The sequence below is a fragment of the Spea bombifrons genome, chromosome 4, assembly GCF_027358695.1.
Source record: "Spea bombifrons isolate aSpeBom1 chromosome 4, aSpeBom1.2.pri, whole genome shotgun sequence".
In the NCBI taxonomy this organism is placed as follows: Eukaryota; Metazoa; Chordata; class Amphibia; order Anura; family Pelobatidae; genus Spea; species Spea bombifrons.
This window is the reverse complement of record NC_071090.1, coordinates 1,082,046-1,107,159: the sequence shown is the minus strand read 5'-3', so window position 1 is coordinate 1,107,159 and position 25,114 is coordinate 1,082,046. Positions and strand designations below refer to the sequence as shown.

Genomic DNA, 25,114 nt, shown 5'->3' with positions numbered 1-25,114 from the left:
ACTGTGATACAACAACACACACCGCGGCAATAAACAGTAATACACAACAACTGTGCTATACAACAACACACACCGCGGCAATAAACAGTAATACACAACAACTGTGATACAACAACACACACCGCGGCAATAAACAGTAATACACAACAACTGTGCTATACAACAACACACACCGCGGCAATAAACAGTAATACACAACAACTGTGATACAACAACAGAAAGCCAAACGGATACAAAGTATTTAAACTCCGTGGAATTTCTCGTAAATTTCCACATTTTAACGAAGCAGGAAGTTCGGTATAAAGCAGGCGGCGGGTCGGCGGATTACAAACGCCGCGTCTCCAATAAAAAGCCTGAATAGGAGTTCTATTTTTCCTCCCTCCCAGGCTGACGGTTTATCTGCCATCCGGCGGCTCGAGGAAGAGCTGGAAGCCACCAGGGCCGCCTACGAGGGGCAAATACAGGATCTGCAGCAAACACTGGAGGGGCTTCATAACCTACAGACCCAAAACGGGCTCGTTACGCCCCACGACGGCGTGTCGGTAACGGAGTATCAGCACAGGTAGCGTGATAACACCCGGCGGCCCAGCGGACAGAAATGATATCGTTATTAAACCTTTATCTTCTTCAAACAGTCGTTATAGCAACCAAATGAAATATCAAAGTCATGTCAGAAAGAGTTACTCTACTGAGAGGGGGGTGGATAAGTGCAGCGGCCTCCCAGCAGAAGTGGTAGAGGGTAATATCCGACAGATAAAGAGACTCGACGGGGCTTTTATATAAAATGCACCAGAATCCTAAATGATTGGATTGTTGGAATGGTTTCCATGGTGATAAGAACACTTTTCAAACTTTGCACCAACAGATTTATAGATAAACCCCAGTGTAGAACTGCTGCTCCCAGTTGGGATTCCTGTTGACCCCCATTTAAAACCAGTGCTTCCAGCATAACGCATACTGGGATGGAATTAGTGTTCAGGCATCGGGGAGGAATAATCGCCATTATCTGCTTTCCTCGCAGGCTGTGGGAGCTGAGCCGGGAGCTGGCGCGGAGGGACGAGGATCTGGGGTCTCTGCAGCTTCTGGTCAGCCGGCAGGAGGCGGACATTCAGGGTCTGCGCGGAGCCGCCGTCTCCCCCTCCGTACAGCGGGACGTCGCCCAGCACGAGCTGGCGGAGCTGCGCAGGACCCTCCAGAACGCCCAAAACAAGTGAGAAAACACCCCAAAAAAACGGGCTCCGATACCCCGCCAGATGGGGAGGCAGGCAGATTGCTAGCTCCTGGGGTCAGTTCTAGGGACATAATGACTAAAGAGTGATAAAGCTGTCACCGTATTCCAGCGCCCGCACCCCACTGGGGTCATCACAATAAATGCACTTGGGCTCCGGGGTCTCTGCATCCCTTCCGGGTGGCTGAGGGTGATGGGCTCGGTGATCCCCGAATAGGGAAGGAAGGAAGCATTGTATCCTTCATGTAAAACACGTTTATTTGTGGGAAGATACGCATATTTTATAAGTTTAGTTTATAATCATGAGACGTGATTGGTTGTAACAGAGACCCCCGGGGGGTCCGTGTGATCCCATTGGTTGTCTTTCCTTTTTATTTATTTACCGTTCTTTGTGAGTGGAGGTCACTGTGTTGCATGGCTGAGCGCTCTCACTCCGTTATCCCGGCTGCCCCCTATCACTCAGTGCACTCTCACTCCATGTCACCCAGCGGCCGGGGCAGATGACGGAGGGGGCCAGTCTGCTCCTTATCTGGGGGGGGGGTTTACGGCCCCCTGCTGTTATCCTGGTTCTGCTCCACGTCCTGATAACACGCTGATAACCGGCCCATCAATATCTTAGGAAAGGCCCGGGCCGGGGTCACGTCCTGCCCAGGACCCTGTATGACACAGAACCATGTATTAAAACGGCGCTGTACGGCAGCTACAAACCCCGTTAATAATAAGCCCCTGTTTAATGCCTGATACCCCATGAAGCTGCCCCGAGGTCACCACAGAACTAAAGAGAGCAGACGTGGTAAACATGATCCCTTTACTGGCCGTACAATAGATTGCAAGCTCCTGAGGCCATCTAGGTCTTCTTCGAGTATGTTATAATACGCCTGAACAACAGACCTAAGTAGTCTCAGAAGCTTGCAATCTATTATACTCCATCATCACCGGGGGCAGACCCCCCCCCAATAACCGCCGCTGCCCCCGTCGCAATAAAACTAAAATCCATTCATTTATTTTATTCTTTAAAGGTACGAAGAAGAGTTTTCTCAGAGGTTAAAACTTCAGGACCGGATCCTGGAGCTGACCCGCGACACCGAGAGACAGAACCTGAACCACGCCAAGGTGGGGGCCGCCCGGGGCCGGCGAGGGGTTAAACCGTTTTATGTGTTACTTTTGCCCTCCTCGCCGCTGCGTTTTACTTTTAATCCGTCTGAGATAATCCTTCGCTTGTCGTGTTTTCCCCCCGGAATCGCAGAACTGTTTGTTCTCTTGGATGATAAAAATATAACATGTGAGTAACATGCGCAGCCGGCGCTCGCCTCCCTGTCACATCGCTTTAAATCGAACGGCGATAAACGGGGCATAAAGAGCAGGTTTACATAAAATAAATATTAAAGCGACACAGAAATCATTTATTCCACGTGCTCCGGGCTCCAGATCCACAGCCAGAAATATTACTTTTCCTGTTTATCATCCCGTGATATGATTCTCTAAAATATTACAATTTCTTATTATTCCTCAAATCAGATTAAAAAATATTCTGCTGTCTGCTTTTTACCCCATAATATAAAGTTTTCAGGCAGCTGCATATCAGCCGTTTGTATGATTCTCGCTCTGTTATCTGATACCCGATCTATTAAACCCCCTGACTCCTTATCAGACTGCCTGTGGGAGACAAAAGAATGGCTCGGTCTTAATCACCCTGCCGGACTCTCTGACTAATGAAAGTCTATGGAGGAACGGACTTCATTAGCGTTGCCATAAAGCATCAGCTCAGTGTGGGGTTTGAGCCGGGAATTTACTGTTTACAGCGTGCCGGGGGGGGTTATACCCGGGGGAGGGGATATTTTTATAGATTTCTCGCTGTTTGGGGATATTCGTTCTCAAGGAAATAGAGACTTTTCTGTTAACGGGTGGGATCTGATCGCGTCCGTTTGATTGATTTAATTGCTACAATTTTGAGGTGAATTTCATGCTTTTTGTTGGATCGATTGCTCCGCTGGGTCAAGGAAATAGAGACTTTTTTGTCAAATTATAGCCGCGGACATTCGATTTCCATCCGTCCTCGGGGGCCAGAAGACGTTAATAAGACGGGAAAAAGGTTTAAAAGACCCGTAAACAGGCAATTATTTCCAGGTAATGGACTGCGTGGCGAGTATGCGGCAGTCGACAGGTTAAATGAAAAGGCTGGTAGTATTTAACGTGGCCCCTGGGAGCCGATGGAGATTAATAGGGGCCGGCTGAGGCTTAATGGGCGTTTAATGAACAATCAGAGCAGGATGCTAGAAGCCGCAGAGTCCAGGAATAATGAGGACCCTCAGACCGCCGGAGCGCGGCGAGTATCCAACCCGGGTGATTAACACGCTGAGAACACGCGTGACGCGCACTTCAACACGGAACCGAAAACCGCTTTAATTAGAAGAGAAAAACTCAGCGTCCGCGTTTAACCCTTTGCAATGCCATAAAAAGTACGGTTCTGGGTGTATAGAGGGGGCATTAGTGGCAGAATCAGGGAGGTGGTTCTGCCCTTTCACAGATCTCACCTAGGGTAGTGGGTACAGTGCTGGAGAGCCCATCTGCAGAAGGATACGGACATTCTGAAGAGACTGGGGGGTCTTGATATGTGTAATTAGTTGGGCTGTTGTGGTAAATGTCGTTTCCAATGTTGTGTTTTCAGGAGTCCCAGGATCTCAGAGCCCGGGCCGCCCAGGCCGAAGCCCTGGTGCTGCAGTTGGAAGCCCGGCTGCGGAGCGTTAGCCGCGGGGGTCCGGTACTAATGGAGACCGTCCAGAAAATCCAGGAGGCCAGCGAGGCCGAAGCGAAGAGGCTGCGAAGTGAGACCGAAAATGCCTTCAACAAGAGCGTGCGTACGATAAATCCTAACAATGAGCGCGTGTGATGAGTGCGGAGAGGGTAATTATGATAGTAAACGAGGGTAATTATTTGTTTATGCAGTCGGGGCGGGATAATGCCGTCTCTCCATCTGCTCGATGATGAGGAGAGGCTTCGTTAACAGAGGAGGCCACGTTCTGCCATTTAGGAGACCATCCCCTATCCTTCCTGCTATAAGCTCATCATAATCCTGCATACTGGGCCACCGGAGAAAGCCCCACACGGCTGGACTCTGGGGGTAACTCGTCCGGCATGGGTCTCTCGGTCACTCATTCAGCCACAGATGTCTCATTTTGTCATTTAGCGTAGAGTGGATGGTCTGATGGAAGACGTTTTGGGCTAAAAATCCTCCCTTTCGAGACCTTGAGCGGAGAGAATGTTCCTCAACCCCCAAGAGACATAAGATTGGGTCCAAAGAACGCGTTGGAGCGTCGGGTTCTTGGTGGGACCTGGAACGTTCCTCGCGTAGGAGGAGCTGAAGGACAGGAGTCTCTGTGTTGCCGGCTCGAGGTCCCGTCCTTGGTTGGGTTTTAGCGTTTGCCGATGACACAAAGTATCTGCTTGTTGTCGACGTGGAGACTGTGTAACCGTCTGATGCATTCCGCGGGATCTGTAACACGCGGGGGCCACGTTTACACCGGGAACCTCCAGGACCGAAGCCACCGGCGCCTCCTAGATTTAAATGTTTTGGAAATGTGGGATCTGCAGGAGATTTCTCTACAATTGGTCAACGATTCAAAAAAGTAATTATTCAGGGAACAATGTAATAAATGAGGAGGTTTAGCCAGATATTCCTTTTATCTGAAGAGCGACCGTTTAGCACCCAAAACCCTGTTCTGGGACCGGCTCTGGTTCCTCCATATTACCCCCAGGTGGGGTGGATCTGTTATCTCTGCCCCCCATGGTCTGATTAGTGGGGGTTTCTGTGAAGACCTCAGGCTGACCAGACCCCTCCAATAAACATGAAAACAAACAGGGGTCTTTGTTTATTTGACCGGGGAGATCAAAGGGGCAATTATAAAAAAAAAAAAAAAACAGCCCCTTGCCTGTCACCCCCCCCCGCCGTCAGCCTGCTATAAATTACTATTATTTTGAGTTTTTAAAATGTTTTTAAATTGAGTCTAAAATCCCCGCAGACGCGTTGTTTTAATGACTCTGGATAAACGTTTCCCGAATCGTAGTTTTTTTTCTTTAAGTGCGCCAGTTTTTCCCAAAAAGACATAATATGTTACCTATATGTGTATATGGGGGTCTGCGCTCCGAGACCCCCTAGTTATTAACAGCTGAGTTTCAGCACGGCCGTTCTTTAAAGATTTCTTTTTTTTAGGTTGCTGGCATTTAATTCTAATTTATTATTAATATTAATTTAGCTGCCGGGTGTTTAATTATAATTTATTTATTAATTATTAATATTAATTTAGCTGCCGGGTGTTTAATTCTCCGTCTCCTGTTTTATTTTCCTTTTTCCTCGCAGTTTCTGGAGCTCCAAATGCGCATGAGCAGCGACCAGGAGCTCCTGAGACACACCGAGGAGGAGAAGCGGCAGCTGAACCTGCGCGTCGAGGAGCTGGCCGCCGAGCTGACGCTGCTGGGCAAGAAGGTGAGGCCGGGGGCCGCATTTATTTACTATCCTGGACTTGAGGTTTCCGCATGTGGTGCCTGCCGTGGTAGCCCCTCTGCCACATTCTGCCACTGGTTATACAAATACAAGGGGCCAATTCCTCCTGGGGGCCACAGGCCCCGGATATGACGGAGCTTCTCGGGGAAGACATTATTAAACTTTACATCAAAGGAGGAAAGAGGGGCATCAGGGGAGGAAAGAGGGACATCAGAGGAGGAAAGAGGGGCATCAGGGGAGGAAAGAGGGGCATCAGGGGAGGAAAGAGGGGCGTCAGGGGAGGGAAGAGGGGCGTCAGGGGAGAAGAGAGGGGCGCAGATCTTCGGTAACATTTTAGCTGCAGAATTTTAGAAACGTGTGAAACTTTGTAAAACATAAATTGGGGATTTTTTGAGTTCTCCGTCCCGTTTTTAACAAATATAAATACATTTTTTTTTTCAGGTGGGGGCTTGAAGCGGGTAAAGGGAGGCAATTGGCCTGGGGGGGCAGAGGGGGCAACTTTGTGCCTTTATCTGCAAGCATCACTTAAAGGGGAAATATTAGTTTTTTGTTGGTGAAGTAGAATCCTGAAGTGTCCTCTTTTCTCGTGCGGCTTTTAATTGGCTGTTGCTAAGGAACGCATCACGGTTGCCAGGATAACAAGCGATTTAGCAGACGGAGCTGAAAGCTGAAGCTTTGCAGATAATGTGGAGAATATTCAGCCGTTAACCTGGGTGGAATTGTCCCAATATCCCGGCAATTATGGTAAAATTTCCATTCAAGAAATGGAGGATTTTAATGCTCTTTCTGGGAGTTTATTGTGTAAATTCTTCAAAATGAAAGTTTAAAAATGTTGTTTAAGAATTTTGGCACAAAAAACGGGAAATTCTAACATTTCCGGAATCGGTTCCTGTGTTACTTTATTCCTGATAAAAAAAAAAGCAAAACTTTTGGCCACAATTAGGAATTTTTGCAGGGAATCCGTGATATTTTATCCATAATAGGGAAAATAATGGTCTTACGCTTAGTGTCAGGAATAAGGAGACCCCGTGATACCCCCATACCCACCAATCGGCTCCTAAAAAGAGGACCATTGGGGATGTAAGGGGGCACCAGGAGAGGAAAGAGGGCATCAAAGGTGAAAAAGAGGGGCACTAGGAGAGGAAATGGGAACATTAATGGAGGAAAGGGGGCATCAGGGATGGAAGGGGGCATTAGGAGATGAAAAGGGGCATCAGGAGAGGAGCGAGGGGCATAGGGAGTTAGTTCTGGGTGTGCAGAGGCAGAGAAAACCTACACTTTTAAGGAGATGTCATCGGGGGAGGGGAGAGGGGCAACAGGGGAGGAAAGAGGGGAATCACAGGTTTGGGGCACAAAGAGTGACTGTACAAACTAAAAAGGGACACTTCATTTATTTATGAAAAGCGCAGATTTTAGTGAATATTTATGGCTGGAGCGGCTGTCGGTTTAACGTGGATGTGAAAGATTTTCTGAGCAGGTGACAGGAATCTGCCGATCTCTCGTGAAACTGGGACAAACTCGTATTTTTAGATCAGGGAAGAGAAAAAAAGTGAATCTGATAAAAAGTTTTGGGAATTTGGGTCATTTAAATATTTAACGGGCCGTTGGGTTATGTGGATGACCTTCAGCGGCCAATCGGATCTTTACGTCTTAAATGAACGCGCGCCCCCGAGGACTGTCGGGTCTCTGTATTCTGCCAGCACAATGTATAGATCAAATATTGCTTTTTACTCAGGGTTAATCATTAACTAGTTCATCCCCAGATTCATATACATCAGAGTTATGGCGCCGCCGTATGTTTAAAGACGCAGAACCCGATGCTTTGGTTACATTCGCTCCGATATTGGGAGATGCCCCCCCCCTGGCTCGTTGTGGCGAATCGTCTGTAATAAAAAGGGTTAAAAGCTCTAATTTGGAAACGTATGAAAGTAATTGCGTTCGGAGCGGCTGCCGGCCGTCAGAGAGCCCTTAAAAGCTCCAGACGCTGATTAACGTCTTGATTGCGGGCGAGTGATGGGATTTCACGGCCCCCGTTACCCGCCGGTCACAATCAGGTCTCTCGCGTATAGATGGGGGGGGTTTCTCCAGTGCAGGATTCCTTCCTCTGAGCCGTGTCCTCGCTAGCGGCCGGCTGGGAGTGATGAGATATTTCCATGCCCTGCCAGTTTATAGAAGTTTATATACAAAGTCAGACATAAAACAGGCGTCCGCGGATGACGGGGGGAGAGAGGGGGCCGCGGGTCGCTGCTGGGGGACCAATCAACCGGGGGTATTTCTAAAGAGCAATCACGGTGCAAAGTTTGCAAAGAGGTCTTATCACCATAGAAACCGCTGGCTCGTTCCTGCCGATCAGACCATTCCAGTGTTTGCACCAGAACCACTTTTTGTCTTCCTGTCCTCCTGTTCTGAAGAGCTTGCAATCAGCTGGCTTTTCACATGGAGGAGGCCGGTAACGTTTTTGTTTTTCGCCCCTCCATTCAGCGCCCGCGGCCGGTTAAACGCGAGTCTCTGATCCGTGACCCACGGCCGGAAGAACCTGGTGACTGACGGCGCGCGTTCACCTTGGTCTCTCCCCTCTCCGGCTCACATGTAACGGCTTTCGCAGACCTGCTTTTTTTCCACCCCATTTCCAGACAATCGTATTTTTTTTCTGGGGTTGAATATAGTCGGTTTCTGGGGGTGTGCATTAGTCGGTCGTTAATGAAATGACAGATTCGCTTTATGTGTTCAGACTCCTCGGAGAATGGATTGAGTAGTCGGGGTCCATATTTACCCCCCCGGTAATTTCCGTGAATCGGGCCCCTCGGCTGGTTACTGATTGACGGCTCTGGACGCTGTTAACGAGGAGCGCCTGACCAGGCATACGGGGGCCTCATTAACAGCCCTGGGGGGGCAGCTCTCGGAGCCCCTCTGGGGCATTAGCCGACGTCTTGTCCCCAGCTGACGCTCCTGTTAATGCCCTCCATCCCCCACCGAGGGCTTCTGCGGCCACTTGAAGGAGCCATTTGTCTTCCCATCAATGGGGAATTGGATTGGTCCTAATGAAGGAGCCCCTCGGTGCCACGAGATTGGATGAGGACTTCAGTGCATTTCAAGGGTCCAGACGAGAGGGCCACAGGTGTGAGCGGAGGGGGGCAGATAAGGCAGCGCTGTGAGTGCCAGGAGGGCAGGTGTGCCACGAGCGAGGGTATAAAACAAACAGGACATTGCAAGATAGTAGGGGCCCCCCATCCATCAGCTTATTGGGCCCCCAAATATTGTCCGGCTGGAATATATGCAGGGGTGCAGAGGCAAGAATGATTGACGTGGTGCAGAAAAGTGTCAAGGACATTCTACTGGTTGCCATGGCGACTGCACCACAATTCATTTGAAATTTGGAATTCCCGCTAAACGTTAATAAGCGGGCGTTTGGCAAAACAAATGTTACTTGGAATGGTGAGAAAATCCAAAATGGCTTAAAAAAAGTTAATTTCCCTTCATGGTTTTTTATGTGATTTTTATTTAATTTTTTTCATTTTACTTCACTCTCTGAGCTGAGATTTTGGGGATCCGCCAGATCCGTCACCGACAGCCAAGAAACATTTCAGAAAAACAAAAGGCTTTCAGGATGTTTTTGCGATACAGTCAGCGGTGTAGCTGTAACAGAAGGAAGATTTACCTTACTGGGTGGGTAGTACATAAGTGGAACAGCCTCCCAGCAGAAGTGGTAGAGGGTAATACAGTGAGGGTATTAAACATGCATGGGATAGACATACGGCTCCTGAATCTAAGACGAGACCAACGACTGATTAAGGTTTGAGTCTTTACAGACTAGACGGGGGCCGGATGGGGCCGATGTGCCGGGGGGTTCTGGGTCTCCGTGGTTAGGTGCGGACGGAGGTTACAGATGTTCTTGGTTCTGTTTCCAGTTCCTTTCGGAACAATCTGAGAGCCGGGCCGTGATCGAGAACCTGGAGGGCGAGCGTGTGAGGGGACTGCAGCACATCCGATCCCTGGAGGCCAGGCTGGAGGTCAGTGTCTGTCATTTAACAGCAATTACACCACAAAGGGGCCATTGGCGGCCCCCGGGGGAGGGGGGGCATCCTTTTATTTCCTGTTATCTCAAAATAAAAAGCTGGATTGTTAACAATGAGAGCTTTGAAAGCCTCGGAAAGTTCATCGCGTTTCCTGTTCTGCCTTTTAATTCACCAAATTTACAAAGTATAATAAATCCCTGTGAAAAATATCAGAATGACCTTCATGACGCGCCAATAAATAAATAAAACAACTCTCACTATGCTCAGCTCACTGACCACTAACTTCCCAACCAGCAAGACCTGGAGTAGGGACTGTATGCCGCATCTACTCGCAGGCGCCCCCTGTGGCCGTGCCAAGGATTACAGCCGACTAATGCCCCAGAATATACCAAAGACTATAAACTCCAGGCTGTCCCCAGATCACTCCGACCAATGAAAGGAATGGACTTCATTAGCATCGCCATAAAGCATCAGCTCAGTGTGGTGTTGGAGCCGGGAAAGTAAAATATCACATGACTGACAGCAATGGCGGCTCCAGGTCTGCATATAAAGGGAGTTTATTGGAACAAAATTCCAAGTGAGATGCCCTGTATAATGTATAGATAAATCAGTGACCGGCCCCTGTATAATGTATAGATAAATCAGTGACCGGCCCCCTGTATAATGTATAGATAAATCAGCGAGCCAGCCCCCTGTATAATGTATAGTTAAATCAGTGACTGGCCCCTGTATAATGTATAGTTAAATCAGTGACCGGCCCCTGTATAATGTATAGTTAAATCAGTGACCGGCCCCTGTATAATGTATAGATAAATCAGCGACCGCCCCCTGTATAATGTATAGATAAATCAGTGACCGGCCCCTGTATAATGTATAGTTAAATCAGTGACCGGCCCCTGTATAATGTATAGATAAATCGGTGGGGTCCATCCGTGTGAGCTGTAGGGTAAACGTTTTTTCCGCCCCGATTTGCTCCGTTGCCGCGTGAGTCACTGGGATGCTCTTTAAGGATGATTTCATTCCCGATTTCCCAGCGTTGACTCATATCCTGAAAAGGCCGTTTCCATCTGATTTTATCATAAACAGTAAATGGAATTCAATGAATTAACCCCAAAAAATAAAATCAGACTTTTTTTTTTATAAATCATAGAAAATATTCATGAAAAGTCTATATTATGATGATGATTATTATTATTATTATTATTATTAGAAATTTCCAATAACAGATTTAAACAGAATAATTATTTCATTTAATTAAATCATTATATTTATAATTTTTTACATTTTTTTAACTGTATTTTATATTTATAAAAATATATATTTTATGCTTAATTTTTTTTATACATTTTTAAATGTATTTTATATTTATAATTTTAGATTTTATATTTTTTTTGCATTTTGTAACTCTATTTTATATTTATAATTCTAAAGATTTTATTGTAACAAATTAAATATTCTGATAATAGCCCCCGAGCGGATGCAGAGGTCGGCAAACTTTATGTTTTTTTGTCTCGGCAGGAAATGCAGGATCTTCTTCTGGCAAAAATGAAAGAATCGGAGACTTTTCAGAACACGAACTCGTCTCTGAGGGCCGAGCTGGACGGCCTGAAGTCCATGCTGGAGGAAGAGGAGCAGTTGTAAGGGGTCTGGGCTGGGGGGGATTCCACACGCAGGCGGTGTGATGGATGTTGCGTGGGGGGGTTATATTATTGGCCCCTGCAGATAAGGGCCTCCCCCCGGTAAATAATAACAATGACATGGTCCGAGCCGTGACGCGCGTAGAGGGGGGCCTAGCGTTTAGCACCCCAGCCAGTCATTTATGAGGTGGGGGGTTTCTGTACCCTGAAGGGGGGGCTCTTTTTGCCCCAGTAACTAACACTCTTTTCTGCCCCACTCAGCATGCACTCCACTCATCTCCACGTCCCGCCGTCCACTCACCCCTCGCCGGGCTTGGGGGGCTCCTGGCCGTCGCCCTCAGCGAGTCCGGGGGGTAAATCTTCCAGCGAGACGTTCAGCCCTTTAAACTCGGCGGATTCCTTTGAAAGCCCCTCGTCTTCCGCCTCGTCCCGGGGGTCTCGGAATGTGGACAGAAACTCCGGTAATTACGCGTTTTCTATCATTTCAACCTGATTGTTTCGTGACCCCCCCGCCCCCGCGAGAGGAAGCTGCAGCGTCGGTAGTTGATGGCCGGGGCGAGTCGGCTACCAAATAGGGTGCGAGGATTTACAGCGAGTCGGAAACTTGGCAGCCGAACGGTTTATATCCCCAGAGACGCCCCCCCCACGCATTAACCCCTTATCTGCTGTCACGCGTTATATATCCCCAGAGACGCCCCCCCCACGCATTAACCCCTTATCTGCTGTCACGCGTATTATCTGCTGTCACGTGTATTATATCCCCAGAGACGCGCTCTCGTCCGCATTAACCCCTTATCTGCTGTCACGTTATATATATCCCCAGAGACGTGCTCTCACCCGCATTAAACCCTTATCTGCTGTCACGCGTTATATATCCCCAGAGACGCCCCCCCCACGCATTAACCCCTTATCTGCTGTCACGCGTTATATATCCCCAGAGACGCCCCCCCCACGCATTAACCCCTTATCTGCTGTCACGCATAATATCTGCTGTCACGCGTATTATATCCCCAGAGACGCGCTCTCGTCCGCATTAACCCCTTATCTGCTGTCACGTTATATATATCCCCAGAGACGCGCTCTCACCCCCATTAACCCCTTATCTGCTGTCACGCATATTATATCCCCAGAGACGCCCCCACGCATTAACCCCTTATCTGCTGTCATGTGTTATATATCCCAGAGATGCGCTCTCATGCGCACATTAACCCGTTATGTCCCAATTCATTTTATTTGCAGAAGGAAAACGTAGTCAGAACAAGTCTGCCAAGAGGCCGGGGTCAGCACCTTCTGCAGCCTCTTACCCCGTACCTGGGGGTGAAACGCGAGACTCCCATCCCTCCGCAAAAGAGACGGTCAGTCTGACGAAAATCACCCAAAAGCCTCCCTGCACCGCTAATGACCACGCGGCAGCCACGTCAAGGTGAGTTCCGTGTCTTTCTTCATGGAAATAGCACACGGCTGTAACCATGTCCCGGCACCTGGAGCATTGGACAGTTACCAACATCGCTCTAGAATGACTCGGTCTCAAACTCTCTCAGGGACTCACAGCTGTGTATTTGATATGTAAGCTCACGGGCCGAGCTCTCTTACCTATAGTGCCGGGTCGTCTAAGTCTGTGCCTTTGAATGTAGGGACTGTAAGAAGCGCTGCGGGAATTGTTGGCGCTATAGATATAAGGTGGCTCGACATAAATCTTCATCCTCTGATGCCTCCTTGGGGCGTCCTGATCCGGAAACGTTGGGGGCCGCTGGGGGCCACAGACTGAGATAATGTTTCTCTTTATCTCAGCGATGAAGGGAAGAAAGCTGATACATTTATTTTCTCTTTTTGGGGAAGAAACGAAGTTATTTTTATTTCAATCAAAATAAAGTAAAATTAATATCTAACGACATAAGACATCCTGGCCACTGATTGGCTGAGCTCTGGCACTGGCTAATTCTAGTGATGTGATTGGGTGACGTGGGCCGAGGTGTAGTAATTCTGGTGATGTGATTGGGTGGCGTGGGCCGAGGTGTATTAATTCTGGTGATGTGATTGGGTGACGTGAGCCGAGGTGTATTAATTCTGGTGATGTGATTGGGTGACGTGGGCCGAGGTGTATTAATTCTGGTGATGTGATTGGGTGACGTGGGCCGAGGTGTATTAATTCTGGTGATGTGATTGGGTGACGTGGGCCGAGGTGTATTAATTCTGGTGATGTGATTGGGTGACGTGGGCCGAGGTGTATTAATTCTGGTGATGTGATTGGGTGACGTGGGCCGAGGTGTATTAATTCTAGTGATGTGATTGGGTGACGTGGGCCGAGGTGTATTAATTCTGGTGATGTGATTGGGTGACGTGGGCCGAGGTGTATTAATTCTGGTGATGTGATTGGGTGACGTGGGCCGAGGTGTATTAATTCTGGTGATGTGATTGGGTGACGTGGGCCGAGGTGTATTAATTCTGGTGATGTGATTGGGTGACGTGGGCCGAGGTGTATTAATTCTAGTGATGTGATTGGGTGACGTGGGCCGAGGTGTATTAATTCTAGTGATGTGATTGGGTGACGTGGGCCCAGGTGTATTAATTCTGGTGATGTGATTGGGTGACGTGGGCCGAGGTGTATTAATTCTAGTGATGTGATTGGGTGACGTGAGCCGAGGTGTATTAATTCTGGTGATGTGATTGGGTGACGTGGGCCGAGGTGTATTAATTCTAGTGATGTGATTGGGTGACGTGGGCCGAGGTGTATTAATTCTGGTGATGTGATTGGGTGACGTGGGCCGAGGTGTATTAATTCTGGTGATGTGATTGGGTGACGTGGGCCGAGGTGTATTAATTCTAGTGATGTGATTGGGTGACGTGGGCCGAGGTGTATTAATTCTAGTGATGTGATTGGGTGACGTGGGCCCAGGTGTATTAATTCTGGTGATGTGATTGGGTGACGTGGGCCGAGGTGTATTAATTCTGGTGATGTGATTGGGTGACGTGGGCCGAGGTGTATTAATTCTGGTGATGTGATTGGGTGATGTGGGCCGAGGTGTAGTAATTCTGGTGATGTGATTGGGTGACGTGGGCCGAGGTGTATTAATTCTGGTGATGTGATTGGGTGATGTGGGCCGAGGTGTAGTAATTCTGGTGATGTGATTGGGTGACGTGGGCCGAGGTGTATTAATTCTGGTGATGTGATTGGGTGACGTGGGCCGAGGTGTATTAATTCTGGTGATGTGATTGGGTGACGTGGGCCGAGGTGTATTAATTCAAGTAACATGAGCTTTAGAGACATCCTGCGATGCGTTTCCAGCTGTCTCGGGGACTTGGAGATTCGAGACGTCCGCCCCACCTCCGTGATGATTATTAACTCTTCTGCTGATAAAGAGGAAGACGTCGGCGGTTACATCCTGCAGCAGAACGTCGGCGGACACCCCGTGTCTCTGTACCGCTTCCCACCCAGCGTACGCATCGTGCCGAACGCCGCCGTGACGGTGAGTGACAGAGAAGCCGCCGTACAATTTATTGTGAAAAGGAAGGGAATCCGGAATAATAACCGATCCCTCGTCCTCCGCAGGTTTGGGGGGCCGCGGCCGATGTCCCTCACAACCCTCCGGCCCATTTCCTATGGAAGGAGCAGGATACGTTTCTGACGGACCCTCGCTGCACCACCGTGCTGAGCACCGCGAGCGGCCGCGTGAGTTCCTCTTGTTAATATGCGTCTCGTCCGTACGTCTGATGCTGGGGGGCACAGGGGCATCGCTGGCTGGGGGGCACGGAGAGACACCAGTGTCCTTTAACTGAAACCTTTGCCAGGCGGCCCCTAGACATTACCTCTAACCAAAAGTGGGGATTCTCCAATAGGCCGTGGCGTGGTACACACCCGGGCGCGACAAAACCCGTAAGTCTGCAGAGCGATGCGAAATATCCGAGGAAGTTTGTAAAATCCCAGAACAAAAGCTGGAGCCGAGGCTGACGGAGCGAGATCTGGATCTACGGAACCGGCCGGCGGAACCAGCAGGACCTCACAGGCAGGACAAGGTCCCGGTGCTGATAAGGAGGTAGGCCGGATGCCTCCTACACAGGACTGTCTCTTCCATGGGGCAGATGGGGCAAGTGGCCAGGGCAGAACCATCTGTCTGTCACAACGAAGGACAGACATAAGTGATGCACGTTAACATAGAGGGCCAGAGGTTTATATTGAATGGAAGGAAGTTTCCCTTTACTGAGAGGGTGGTAGATAAGTGGAACAGCCTCCCAGCAGAAGTGGTAGAGGGTAATACAGTGAGGGGATTAAACATGCGTGGGATAGACATACGGCTCCTGAATCTAAGACGAGACCAACGACTGATTAAGGTTTGAGGAGCAGGAGAAATGGGCGACTAGACGGGGGCCGGATGGGGCCGATCTGCCTGCGGGTTTCTGTTTGATGCTTCCCTGTGATTTTAGAGAGAAGATGCCTCCATTAGTATTACCGCCAACGCGCAGCCCGTGGACTCAGAGCGTGGCTTCTCCCACTCACCCTCACTTCTCTCCAAGAGAACCCCTGGTGGCAGGAAAGTCTTCAGAGTCACGAAGTGCCAGGGAAGAAGTCGCATTCAGGAACAGCCGGGGGCCGACGCGTTCCGCAGGGGTGAGTAACGTTACTCCCCATTACAGTCGTTAAAAAGAACAGGATACTCCGGGAAGAACTTTAACTCATTGAGCGAAGCCGACTCTATCTAACGTATCGGTTTGTCAATCAATTCTAGTCTCGTCATATACCCTGAATGTATGGATAGTATGTATTCGGGGCAGGCAGAGCGGGACGCGGATCTGGGAAGGCGAGTTGGTTTCGATTTATAAGTGAAGTTCTGGGGCAAAGATCCCACCTGATGCCCCATTCAGTCAATGTGGTTCCAATGCGTACTAACGGCGCCACCTAGTGTGAGTGAGAGGAATGACGGGCATTGATGGATTTGTTCTCTGAATGATGAAATAAACCCAGAAATTACTTACTGTTATGTATGATTCTTACTGCGGGGTATTTGTGTAACTGAGGGGGGCACTTAGAAGACGAGTAATGGGGTATTTGCCCCGTTTAATTTATAAACCCATTTCCTGCTGTTTCTATACACATTATTGGGCCTGAGATACCCTAATACCCAGCAAACATTCCGAGCTCCTAAAAGGGGGCATCAGGGCAGGAGAGAGGGGCATCAGGGGAGGAAAGGGGGGCATTGGGCAGGAAAGAGGGCAAAGTGGGGGAAAATAAGGGTATTGGGGATGGAAAAAGGGGCATCAGGGGAGGAGAGGGGAACAGGAGTTTGGGGACCAGAGAGAGAACATTTTAAACGCTGCTCTAAACACATGGATTTCAGCTCTACCACCACCAGAAAAATATGCTGAGGACGCCCATACAGCCTAACTATCCCTAATATCTCTTCTCTTCCCCGCACCTCCTGCCTGCCTGCCTGTCTGTCTTCCCCGCACCTCCTGCCTGTCTGTCTTCCCCGCACCTCCTGTCTGTCTGTCTTCCCCGCACCTCCTGTCTATCTGTCTTCCCCGCACCTCCTGTCTGTCTGTCTTCCCCGCACCTCCTGTCTGTCTGTCCTGTCCCTGGCTTTCCTGCCACTAACACCGCGTTTGTGTTTATGTGACTGACAGGCCAGGGCAGGGACCCTAAAGCTGGTGCTTCCGGGGTCTTTCCTCCCGGTTCGGGATCAGCACCAGGCAGCTTTGCAGATATTGCAGTCAGTGCAGAACCTGGGATTTCAGCCTCCGATGCCGCGTCCCGGATCACTTAGGTCTCCCTCGTCTAGGACTCGCTAGCCAGGTTCGATTCACAAAAGCCTTCATTTACTTTATTATTTAGATTTAGCAATTTATGACAATGCCCCCCATTCAGTATTTTAAGAGGCATTAAAACCTTGTTAATTGAGACAGATTAGTAAAAAGCTGGAAATGTCAGACTTTGTGAATGCCTGGGCGGCTCAAACTTATTCTGATTTTGTTAGCATTGAACACGCTATGGGGTCCCTATTGTGGGGGGCCGGTAGGGAGGCTTTGCAGGATAACAATGTTGGTCCCAAGTTTTGCAGAACCATAAAGTATTTGATAAACTAATGGGGAATGTCCTGGAATCGCCCCGTCACCAGGTTACTGGATTCCCCCCCCCTGTGAACACGTTGGCCGTCTCCCTGTCTGCTAGATCGACCTTATTCACAACACAACGGCATTTTTACAGATAGGAGGTTACCTTACGACTAGCCCATCCAGTGGTGGGCCTAGGGTTAGTGGCCCCTGGGTGCAGCATTTCTTGGTGCCCCCATAACTAAAACACACGCACATGGAAACTTGCTCTAACATCCACTCATTGTACCGCCATGCACCTACTATCTCTCTCCTCTCCCATGTGTCACTCACCCCTGACACACAAACGCTAACACCATAAACTTGCACATACATACTGTACATACACCTGTACCCACTCACACCATACACATACATACATACACCTGTACCCACTCTCACACCATACACATACATACATACACATGTACCCACTCTCACACCATACACATACTGTACATACACCTGTACCCACTCTCACACCATACACATACATACATACACCTGTACCCACTCACACCATACACATACTGTACATACACCTGTACCCACTCACACCATACACATACTGTACATACACCTGTACCCACTCTCACACCATACACATACATACATACACGTACCCACTCTCACACCATACACATACATACATACATACACATGTACCCACTCTCACACCATACACATACTGTATATACACATGTACCCACTCTCACACCATACACATGTACCCACTCACACCATACACATACATACATACACATGTACCCACTCTCACACCATACACATACTGTATATACACATGTACCCACTCTCACACCATACACATACATACATACACATGTACCCACTCTCACACCATACACATACTGTATATACACATGTACCCACTCTCACACCATACACATACTGTATATACACATGTACCCACTCTCACACCATACACATGTACCCACTCTCACACCATACACATACTGTATATACACATGTACCCACTCTCACACCATACACATACATACATACACATGTACCCACTCTCACACCATACACATACTGTATATACACATGTACCCACTCTCACACCATACACATGTACCCACTCTCACACCATACACATACTGTATATACACATGTACCCACTCTCACACCATACACATGTACCCACTTTCACACCATACACATACTGTATATACACATGTACCCACTCTACCATACACATACATACATACACCTGTACCCACTCACACCATACACATACTGTACATACACCTGTACCCACTCACACCATACACATACATACATACACATGTACCCACTCTCACACCATACACATACATACATACATACATACACATGTACCCACTCTCACACCATACACATACTGTATATACACATGTACCCACTCTCACACCATACACATACATACATACACATGTACCCACTCTCACACCATACACATACATACACACAAACACTCACATACATTAAAATAATTCATATATATCTGCTACCGTGGCAACAAGACCTGACACCTTATCAGTGTCATCTCATTGGGTCAGATAGGTAGAGATTGGAAATATTAACTGGGCAAATTTATCATATGTAGGGCATTATTTTTGGGCAGTTTTTAGAAATGTTTCATTACGGAAACCACTTTATTGTCTTTAATTTGTTTTCCGTAATTATTTTTGGGATCCTCTTATTAACAAAAACGTTTTGGATTTCAGCCCAACACGCGAGGTGTTCTGTACCTGGGCAGTTCGGCTCCTGCCGGTTCCGTGCTTCACAAGTTCTTCGCCAATTCGTTGTATGACATCAGACTGGCAAGTCAAGTCTCGTTAGCGCCAAGTATCGTATCCGGCGTTTAACCTCATCTCCCAACGCGATGACGCGCTGTACCCGACGCTGTACCCGACGCGGTTTATTAAAATAATTAATTGGCTTGAAACGGGGGGGGAATAAAACTTGATGTTTGTCAAAATAAATCATATGCAAAAGATGGAAATCTCTTTGTTGTGTATTTAACACAAAAATGTAACATTTATATGAGAATCCACACAATACAATTTTGGTAATTAAGTAATAAAAGGGGGCTTGTCATGTTGTGGGATTTAGAAGGGATTGGGGGCCGTCACAGAGCAGACATTGGCCATGTGGGGGTCCTCGGGTAACGCAGGCCCCCGCAGCGTGAGGGTTTGGGAACACTTCTGGCCCCGGTCACTGTGGGGTACGATAAGCTGAAAAGGAAACGAGACAGCAGACAGCGGGACCTGCGATGCAAGCACTGCGGCCATAAAGCGTAATTACTGTTTTAGCCGTTCAATAATATTATTTATTATGCAAAAAAATAAAACATGAGATTTGCTTTCAATTCATTTTTCTTTTATTATTGACTCCAGAAACACATTTTGCAAAATGCGAGACGTAATTATAGAACACATTGATATCGTTAATACAGAAACATCAAAAGATAGAAATAAACTGATTGAAGACCGAAATCATTCTAGTCATCCCCAAAAAAGCAATAGCGGGGGAGGGCGGATCGGAGGATTTGGGGCCATGAGGCTCTTTCTTACATTTTGTTTCCGAGCTCTGGCATACCCTGGAGTCCTGGACCTTATTCCATAAGGGACTCTGGCTGGGAATCCACTTCCATTGGTGATTCCTCGCTGAGGCTTGGTTCCGGGGGAACAGGTGGGTTTGGATTAGGTTCGTTTTCCCAAAGCATCAGAAGACGTCTTAAGGTAGGTTGTATTTTCAATGGATGCCTCGTAATATCGCAGATATTTTCCTTCAAATTCTCATCCTGCTCAACCATTTCCTTCAATTTAGTGCGCAATTCTTCTATATAAACCGCACCGTGAATAATAATCCCCATCATGGATCTTCCATACTCTATTACGCTCCTCTTCTTCTGTATTCCTTCAACAGGGTATCCACCGGTGTGCAAAGCTACAAGCTTTCCTTTGTTGTTGAAGACCGGTGAGCCGGACAACCCGTGGTAGAAACACGTATCGTATGTTAATACAGTAGGATCCCTCATTTGTTCAAAAGTGTACTTTGTTGCCACGTGGACATATAAAGGGTGTCTTATAATTTGTGATTCGCGATTATTAATGTTGATCACAGAGCACAAGTCAAGCTGTTTGATCTGACAGTCTGGGTGACCGATGATGCTGACGGCTCCATCTTCCGGCGGAAGGTCTAGAAATTCCAACAAGCCGGAAGCTGAAGTATTCGGTTCTTCTAACTGTAGAATTGCGTAGTCCAGTGATTTGCTAGATGCTGCTAGATTAGCGACCTTGTAAAAGTCGGGCGAATGTTCCTCACTCTCATAGTTGAAGCTGATTTCAACATTAAGACTTCTCAGCCGCTGAGCTATCAAAGCTTTACTTTGGGGGCTGACCTGAGCCGTACATTTATCTGGCAGGTATGGCTCCAGCACGTGGTAACAGGTTACAGCCAGGGTGCTGGTCAGGAGAAAGCAGGTCCCATTGGCGTCTCCTGTAATGTAAATGATACCCACAGAATCCAAGTGCTGGTTGAGGATTCGGTGAGTGGTGGCCCGAGTGATATTCTTGTCTGCGATATCACGGAAATAATTTTCCTTTAAAATACCCCAGGGATTTTTCCCCAAAGTTTTAATAAATGTGTTAAAATCCTTGTTAAACTTTTTACACAGTCGTTGATTTGATTGGATGGGAAGATACCTCGGCTGCATTTTGCTCGGAGCTGAGGATGCGCTAGAGGAAGGTAAATTGGTCTCCTGTTCCCCATCATGTGAAAATAATTCCCCAGCGGCACCGGTCTTACCCTTACTTTTTTTAGAGGGATACAGTATAATGATGTAATTACCGGCACCGGGCTCCAGGCTGGACAGCAGCAGGTGATCTTCATACACTTTTCCATCTCTCTCCAGACTGAATTTACAGTCAGAGCCCAATCTGAACCTCCCATCTTCTAGGATCGCTTTCTCTATGGTGCTCGCTTTACATCCATAGACACCCAGGTTCATTGTTCCGGGGCAATAGTTCTTGTTTTGAAGAATTGTCCTAACAGCACCTTTTTTTGTTTTTCCTTTGCTTGCCACATAAAAAAGAAATCCATCAGGACTCCACGTGTATTTGGGAATCGGAGGATTCGGTGCTTTGATCATTTTCAGGATGAGGTGTTTTTGGTGTTGCAGGCAACCCATCGGAACGTACGGACTGATCGCTGTATTCGATTCTGGAACGCGGATCAGGAGATACTTTGAATCGTCGTATTTCTCCTTGAAATAGCTCGACTCCTTAAGTGCATTAATAAGTAAGTCGTGTTTTTTCCCACTGATATTGAATTCATTTTCACAGTCCTCGGTCGCCCATTTAAATGTGCAGGTAACTTCGCTGACATCTCCTGACTGATTTTCTTGTTTCTGCAAAAAGGAAGATATTTCTTGTATTATAAAAACGAAAAAGTTGAAAGGAAAGAAAAGCCAAGTTTCTCAGGGTGTCAGGGTCCGTCCAGGCTGCGGAGCTGCTTTTCTCTAGTTTCCCCTGTCTTGCTACAGTTCCCCTTTTGCTGTAATCCACTCCTGGATTTCCATATGCTCTGTTCTGTGCTTCTGATTCCTTGATTCCAGTTCTGCTCTTTGTGTTAGCTCTGTTACCTTTATAAGGTGCGCCCCCCCCATTTGTTATGTTTGTCTCAGTCAGCCGTCTACAGGTATGTTCTTCTCTGTCCTGTGTATAGATTCAATGTTTAGTTTCAGTTTATTAATAATTCAGTATGCAGGGTTTAGCGTTAGGACCCACTGAATATTGGAGTACTTTGGCGTAGTGGTGGGCTAAGCATACTATGGCCATAAGATGTGACGGAATCTCCAATTGTTATCTTATAGTCCTAGGCTAGTCCTGTATTTATGTGCGTGTGTCTCTTATGTGCCTTTGCCCTCTATTCCCTGAATCATCTGAGGATTTCGGTTCCTCTCTCCTCTCTCCATGTCCCAGTTAAGATATCCTATCCTTGCTTAAAGGAGAAGCGTCTGAGGATTCCGGCTCCTCACTCCATCCCCTGTGTTCCTTGCCTTGTTCCCTGTCCTTTGTTGTGCCCTGTATCATGTCTTGCCTGGTTTATTTTTCTTGCTCGGTCCCCCTTCCTCGCTATGTTTCAGCTGTTACTCTGCTTGGCTTCCGTGCTCCCAGCCTGCAGCATCCTGCACATTTGTTTGGAGAGCTATGTCTCATGCCTGCTCCAGGGTGCCTGCAGGATATTACTTTGTTTTGTACTGGATGACATCTGCTGCTATGTCAGGGCGCCGGTATGTGGCTGCGCAACCCTAGGTGCTTAACACCCGGGTGAGTGCGGTCGCCCTGCACCAGGCCCTGTCCGACTCCGCTACTGCGCAATACCTCCTGAACTCCATCTTTGGGTGCGCTGGGTCGTTACAGTCGTCTGTATGGACCCAGCCCCTGACACAAGGTTTAGATTTGTTGGAAGCGCCGAACGCGTCACTTACTGGAACCTTGAAACCCCAAGTCTCCCCTTTATTTGAATATTCATTGCTTGCAGATCCGTTGAGATGATTCGTATTCTCTTTTAATGGAGATTTTCCTTTGGAGCCAAGCCAGTTTTCCATGAATTTTTTCTCCCCTTCATTGTTCTCCTTAGCCCTCCTCGTCGCTGGAGACTTAGAAGAAGAACCGTTTTTGGACATGGTTTCAACTGGGGAAAAAAACACGGGGAAGGAATTATTAAAGAATCATTAAAAACAGAAACATGCGCTTCCCTAGTTATCATGCTTCGTTTACGTGAGTTGGTGCTCAAGGCTTTTCTTTTGTTTGTTTTATGTTTACTTTCCCAGACGTTTTAATAAAAAGGACTGTAATTTCTAAAAAAAACACATAACCTTGTGTGGTGTTTCCAACCCTAAGACTGTGTGGCTATATGATCCCAGCTCACATCCTGTAGATTGTAAGCCTGCGGGCCAAGCCCACTTTCCCTAATGTATTGGGTGGTCTTAGTCTATCAGTTTCAGTTTATGAATGTATGCGCTGTAAATAGTGGGAATTGTGATTAAAAATAATCATTATAATAATGGAAGGGGTATGATGAAAATAGCAAGAACAGGGGGTGGCCACCAATCAGTGTTAGAGAGCTGCAGCTTCTTCCTAGGAATAGCCGGGCGTTGTTTTTTTTTGTTGTTTTTGTTAGGATTTCAGGTTTGAAGAATATGTAATATTAGAGCGATTACAGAGTACTTTAATATGCATTCTTTATAGAACACCCTGCCTGGGAACCTGCAGCGTCTGTTTAAATGGCGTTGATGTAAGGAAAGTTCTGGAACTGAGTGACAGGCGGGAGAGACAGAAGGCGGGAAATGCCCTGAAACGAAACCGGTTGTAGAAGGAAGTGTGAAAAAAAATTATAGGGAACAAAAACATGATTTCAAGGAAAGAAGGGACAGCTACGATTACCGAGCCCTCCTCGCTCGTTAGTAAATTCCCTCGTCGAGCAATGAGAGCAGAAAGTGGAAACTGACTCTTTAACCTCATGACATAACCAGAGAAGCCGGCGACTTATTGCCCCAGCCGAGTTACCCCTGCAGGACACGACCCTGCATAATGTCACAAGCGACCACTGAGACCTTTCTACGGGATCTGTGGATCCTTAATAGCCCCTCACATGGACCCTACTGCAGGGTGAAAGCCAAATGGTTCAGTCGTTATGGAAACCGTGGTCACAAGGTAAGATATTTCCACCTGAATCTGACATGACTCTGAGAATAACACGAGACCCTGAAAATCTGCCCATATCCCCCCAAAAATCTTCTGCCTCTGACATGACTCTGAGAATAACACGAGACTCTGTGTAACCCGGAGATGGCCCGTATGATAACGTAAGGGGTTAATATCTCCCCCACTCAGTATCTGAGTAGCCAGAAGATTCAGTCTTAATCTGTGGGGACAGGTAGAGGCGAGAAAAGCAGGAATGGTCGAAAGTTTAACCCCTGCTACACCGGGAGAAACTGCCCCAGCTAGCATGTCTTAAGCTTTTTGCCTTTTAGTCAAAGAACAACCAGAGTGGGTCAGAGGCTGAGATGTAATATAAGGAAGTTTTACTTTACCCAACAGAAGTGGTTGTTAATTGGAACAGCCTCGCAGCAGAGGTGGTAGAGGGTAATAGATAAGTGGAATAGACTCCCAGCAGAGGTGGTAGAGGATAATACAGCGAGGAGATTTAAACATGCATAGGATAGACATACGGCTCCTGAATCTAAGACGAGACCAGCGACTGATTAAGGTTTGAGTCGTTACAGCAGGAGAAACGGGCGACTAGACGGGGGCCGGATGGGGCCGATCTGCCGGCGGGTTCTATCTAAACTTCCCTGAATATCTCACAATAGTTAATCCTCCTGGGGAAGGCGAGGCAGAGGAGGTACAAACACCCCGACACACTGTAAGAAAGCTGCATTTAGGGGTAAAAATTCACAAACAGAATGTTGACAATAAATGCACTTTTCATATCAGCCAGGAATAAATGAGACAATAAAACCTACACAGTGATAGGAGTGGGAGCCCAAGGCGGCAGATATTTTACTTACAGCAACACAAAGTGTCACGGGAGCGACCAGCAGATACTCCGGCTCTCTGCGCGCAAAATGAAAGTT

At 47.6% G+C, this 25,114-nt stretch overlaps 3 protein-coding genes across 3 annotated transcripts in view; 1 reads left to right on the top strand and 2 right to left on the bottom strand.

The window, feature by feature from the left end:
- The window catches only part of LMNTD1 (lamin tail domain containing 1), a 25,285-nt gene extending 5,458 nt beyond the window's left edge, over positions 1-19,827 (top strand). The window contains exons 3-16 of the mRNA XM_053464420.1: positions 387-562; positions 1,022-1,210; positions 2,248-2,341; positions 3,897-4,082; positions 5,586-5,711; positions 9,638-9,739; positions 11,264-11,382; positions 11,644-11,843; positions 12,622-12,805; positions 14,669-14,849; positions 14,933-15,052; positions 15,220-15,416; positions 15,805-15,988; positions 19,194-19,827. Coding sequence (XP_053320395.1) covers positions 387-562; positions 1,022-1,210; positions 2,248-2,341; positions 3,897-4,082; positions 5,586-5,711; positions 9,638-9,739; positions 11,264-11,382; positions 11,644-11,843; positions 12,622-12,805; positions 14,669-14,849; positions 14,933-15,052; positions 15,220-15,416; positions 15,805-15,988; positions 19,194-19,334 — 2,199 coding nt within the window. The 3' untranslated portion in view covers positions 19,335-19,827. The remainder of the gene's footprint in view (positions 1-386; positions 563-1,021; positions 1,211-2,247; positions 2,342-3,896; positions 4,083-5,585; positions 5,712-9,637; positions 9,740-11,263; positions 11,383-11,643; positions 11,844-12,621; positions 12,806-14,668; positions 14,850-14,932; positions 15,053-15,219; positions 15,417-15,804; positions 15,989-19,193) is intronic.
- Positions 1-25,114, bottom strand: part of ETFRF1 (electron transfer flavoprotein regulatory factor 1) — a 203,325-nt gene that overhangs the window by 165,671 nt on the left and 12,540 nt on the right. The window lies entirely within an intron of this gene.
- LOC128492013 (serine protease FAM111A-like) lies at positions 19,827-25,114 on the bottom strand. Its single transcript, XM_053464422.1, has 3 exons — positions 25,049-25,114; positions 22,964-23,169; positions 19,827-21,880 (listed from the first exon to the last, which is right to left on the bottom strand). Exons 2-3 carry the CDS (start codon positions 23,159-23,161, stop codon positions 20,084-20,086), a joined length of 1,995 nt encoding a protein of 664 aa, XP_053320397.1. The 5' UTR covers positions 23,162-23,169; positions 25,049-25,114; the 3' UTR covers positions 19,827-20,083.

Excerpts from the sequence above, each read along its gene's own strand:
- LOC128492013 (XM_053464422.1), bottom strand. The coding sequence starts at position 23,161 with ATGTCCAAAAACGGTTCTTCTTCTAAGTCTCCAGCGACGAGGAGGGCT. Across the intron at positions 21,881-22,963 it reads CTTGGGGTTTCAAGGTTCCA|AAACAAGAAAATCAGTCAGG; the intron begins GTAAGTGACGCG and ends TCCTTTTTGCAG.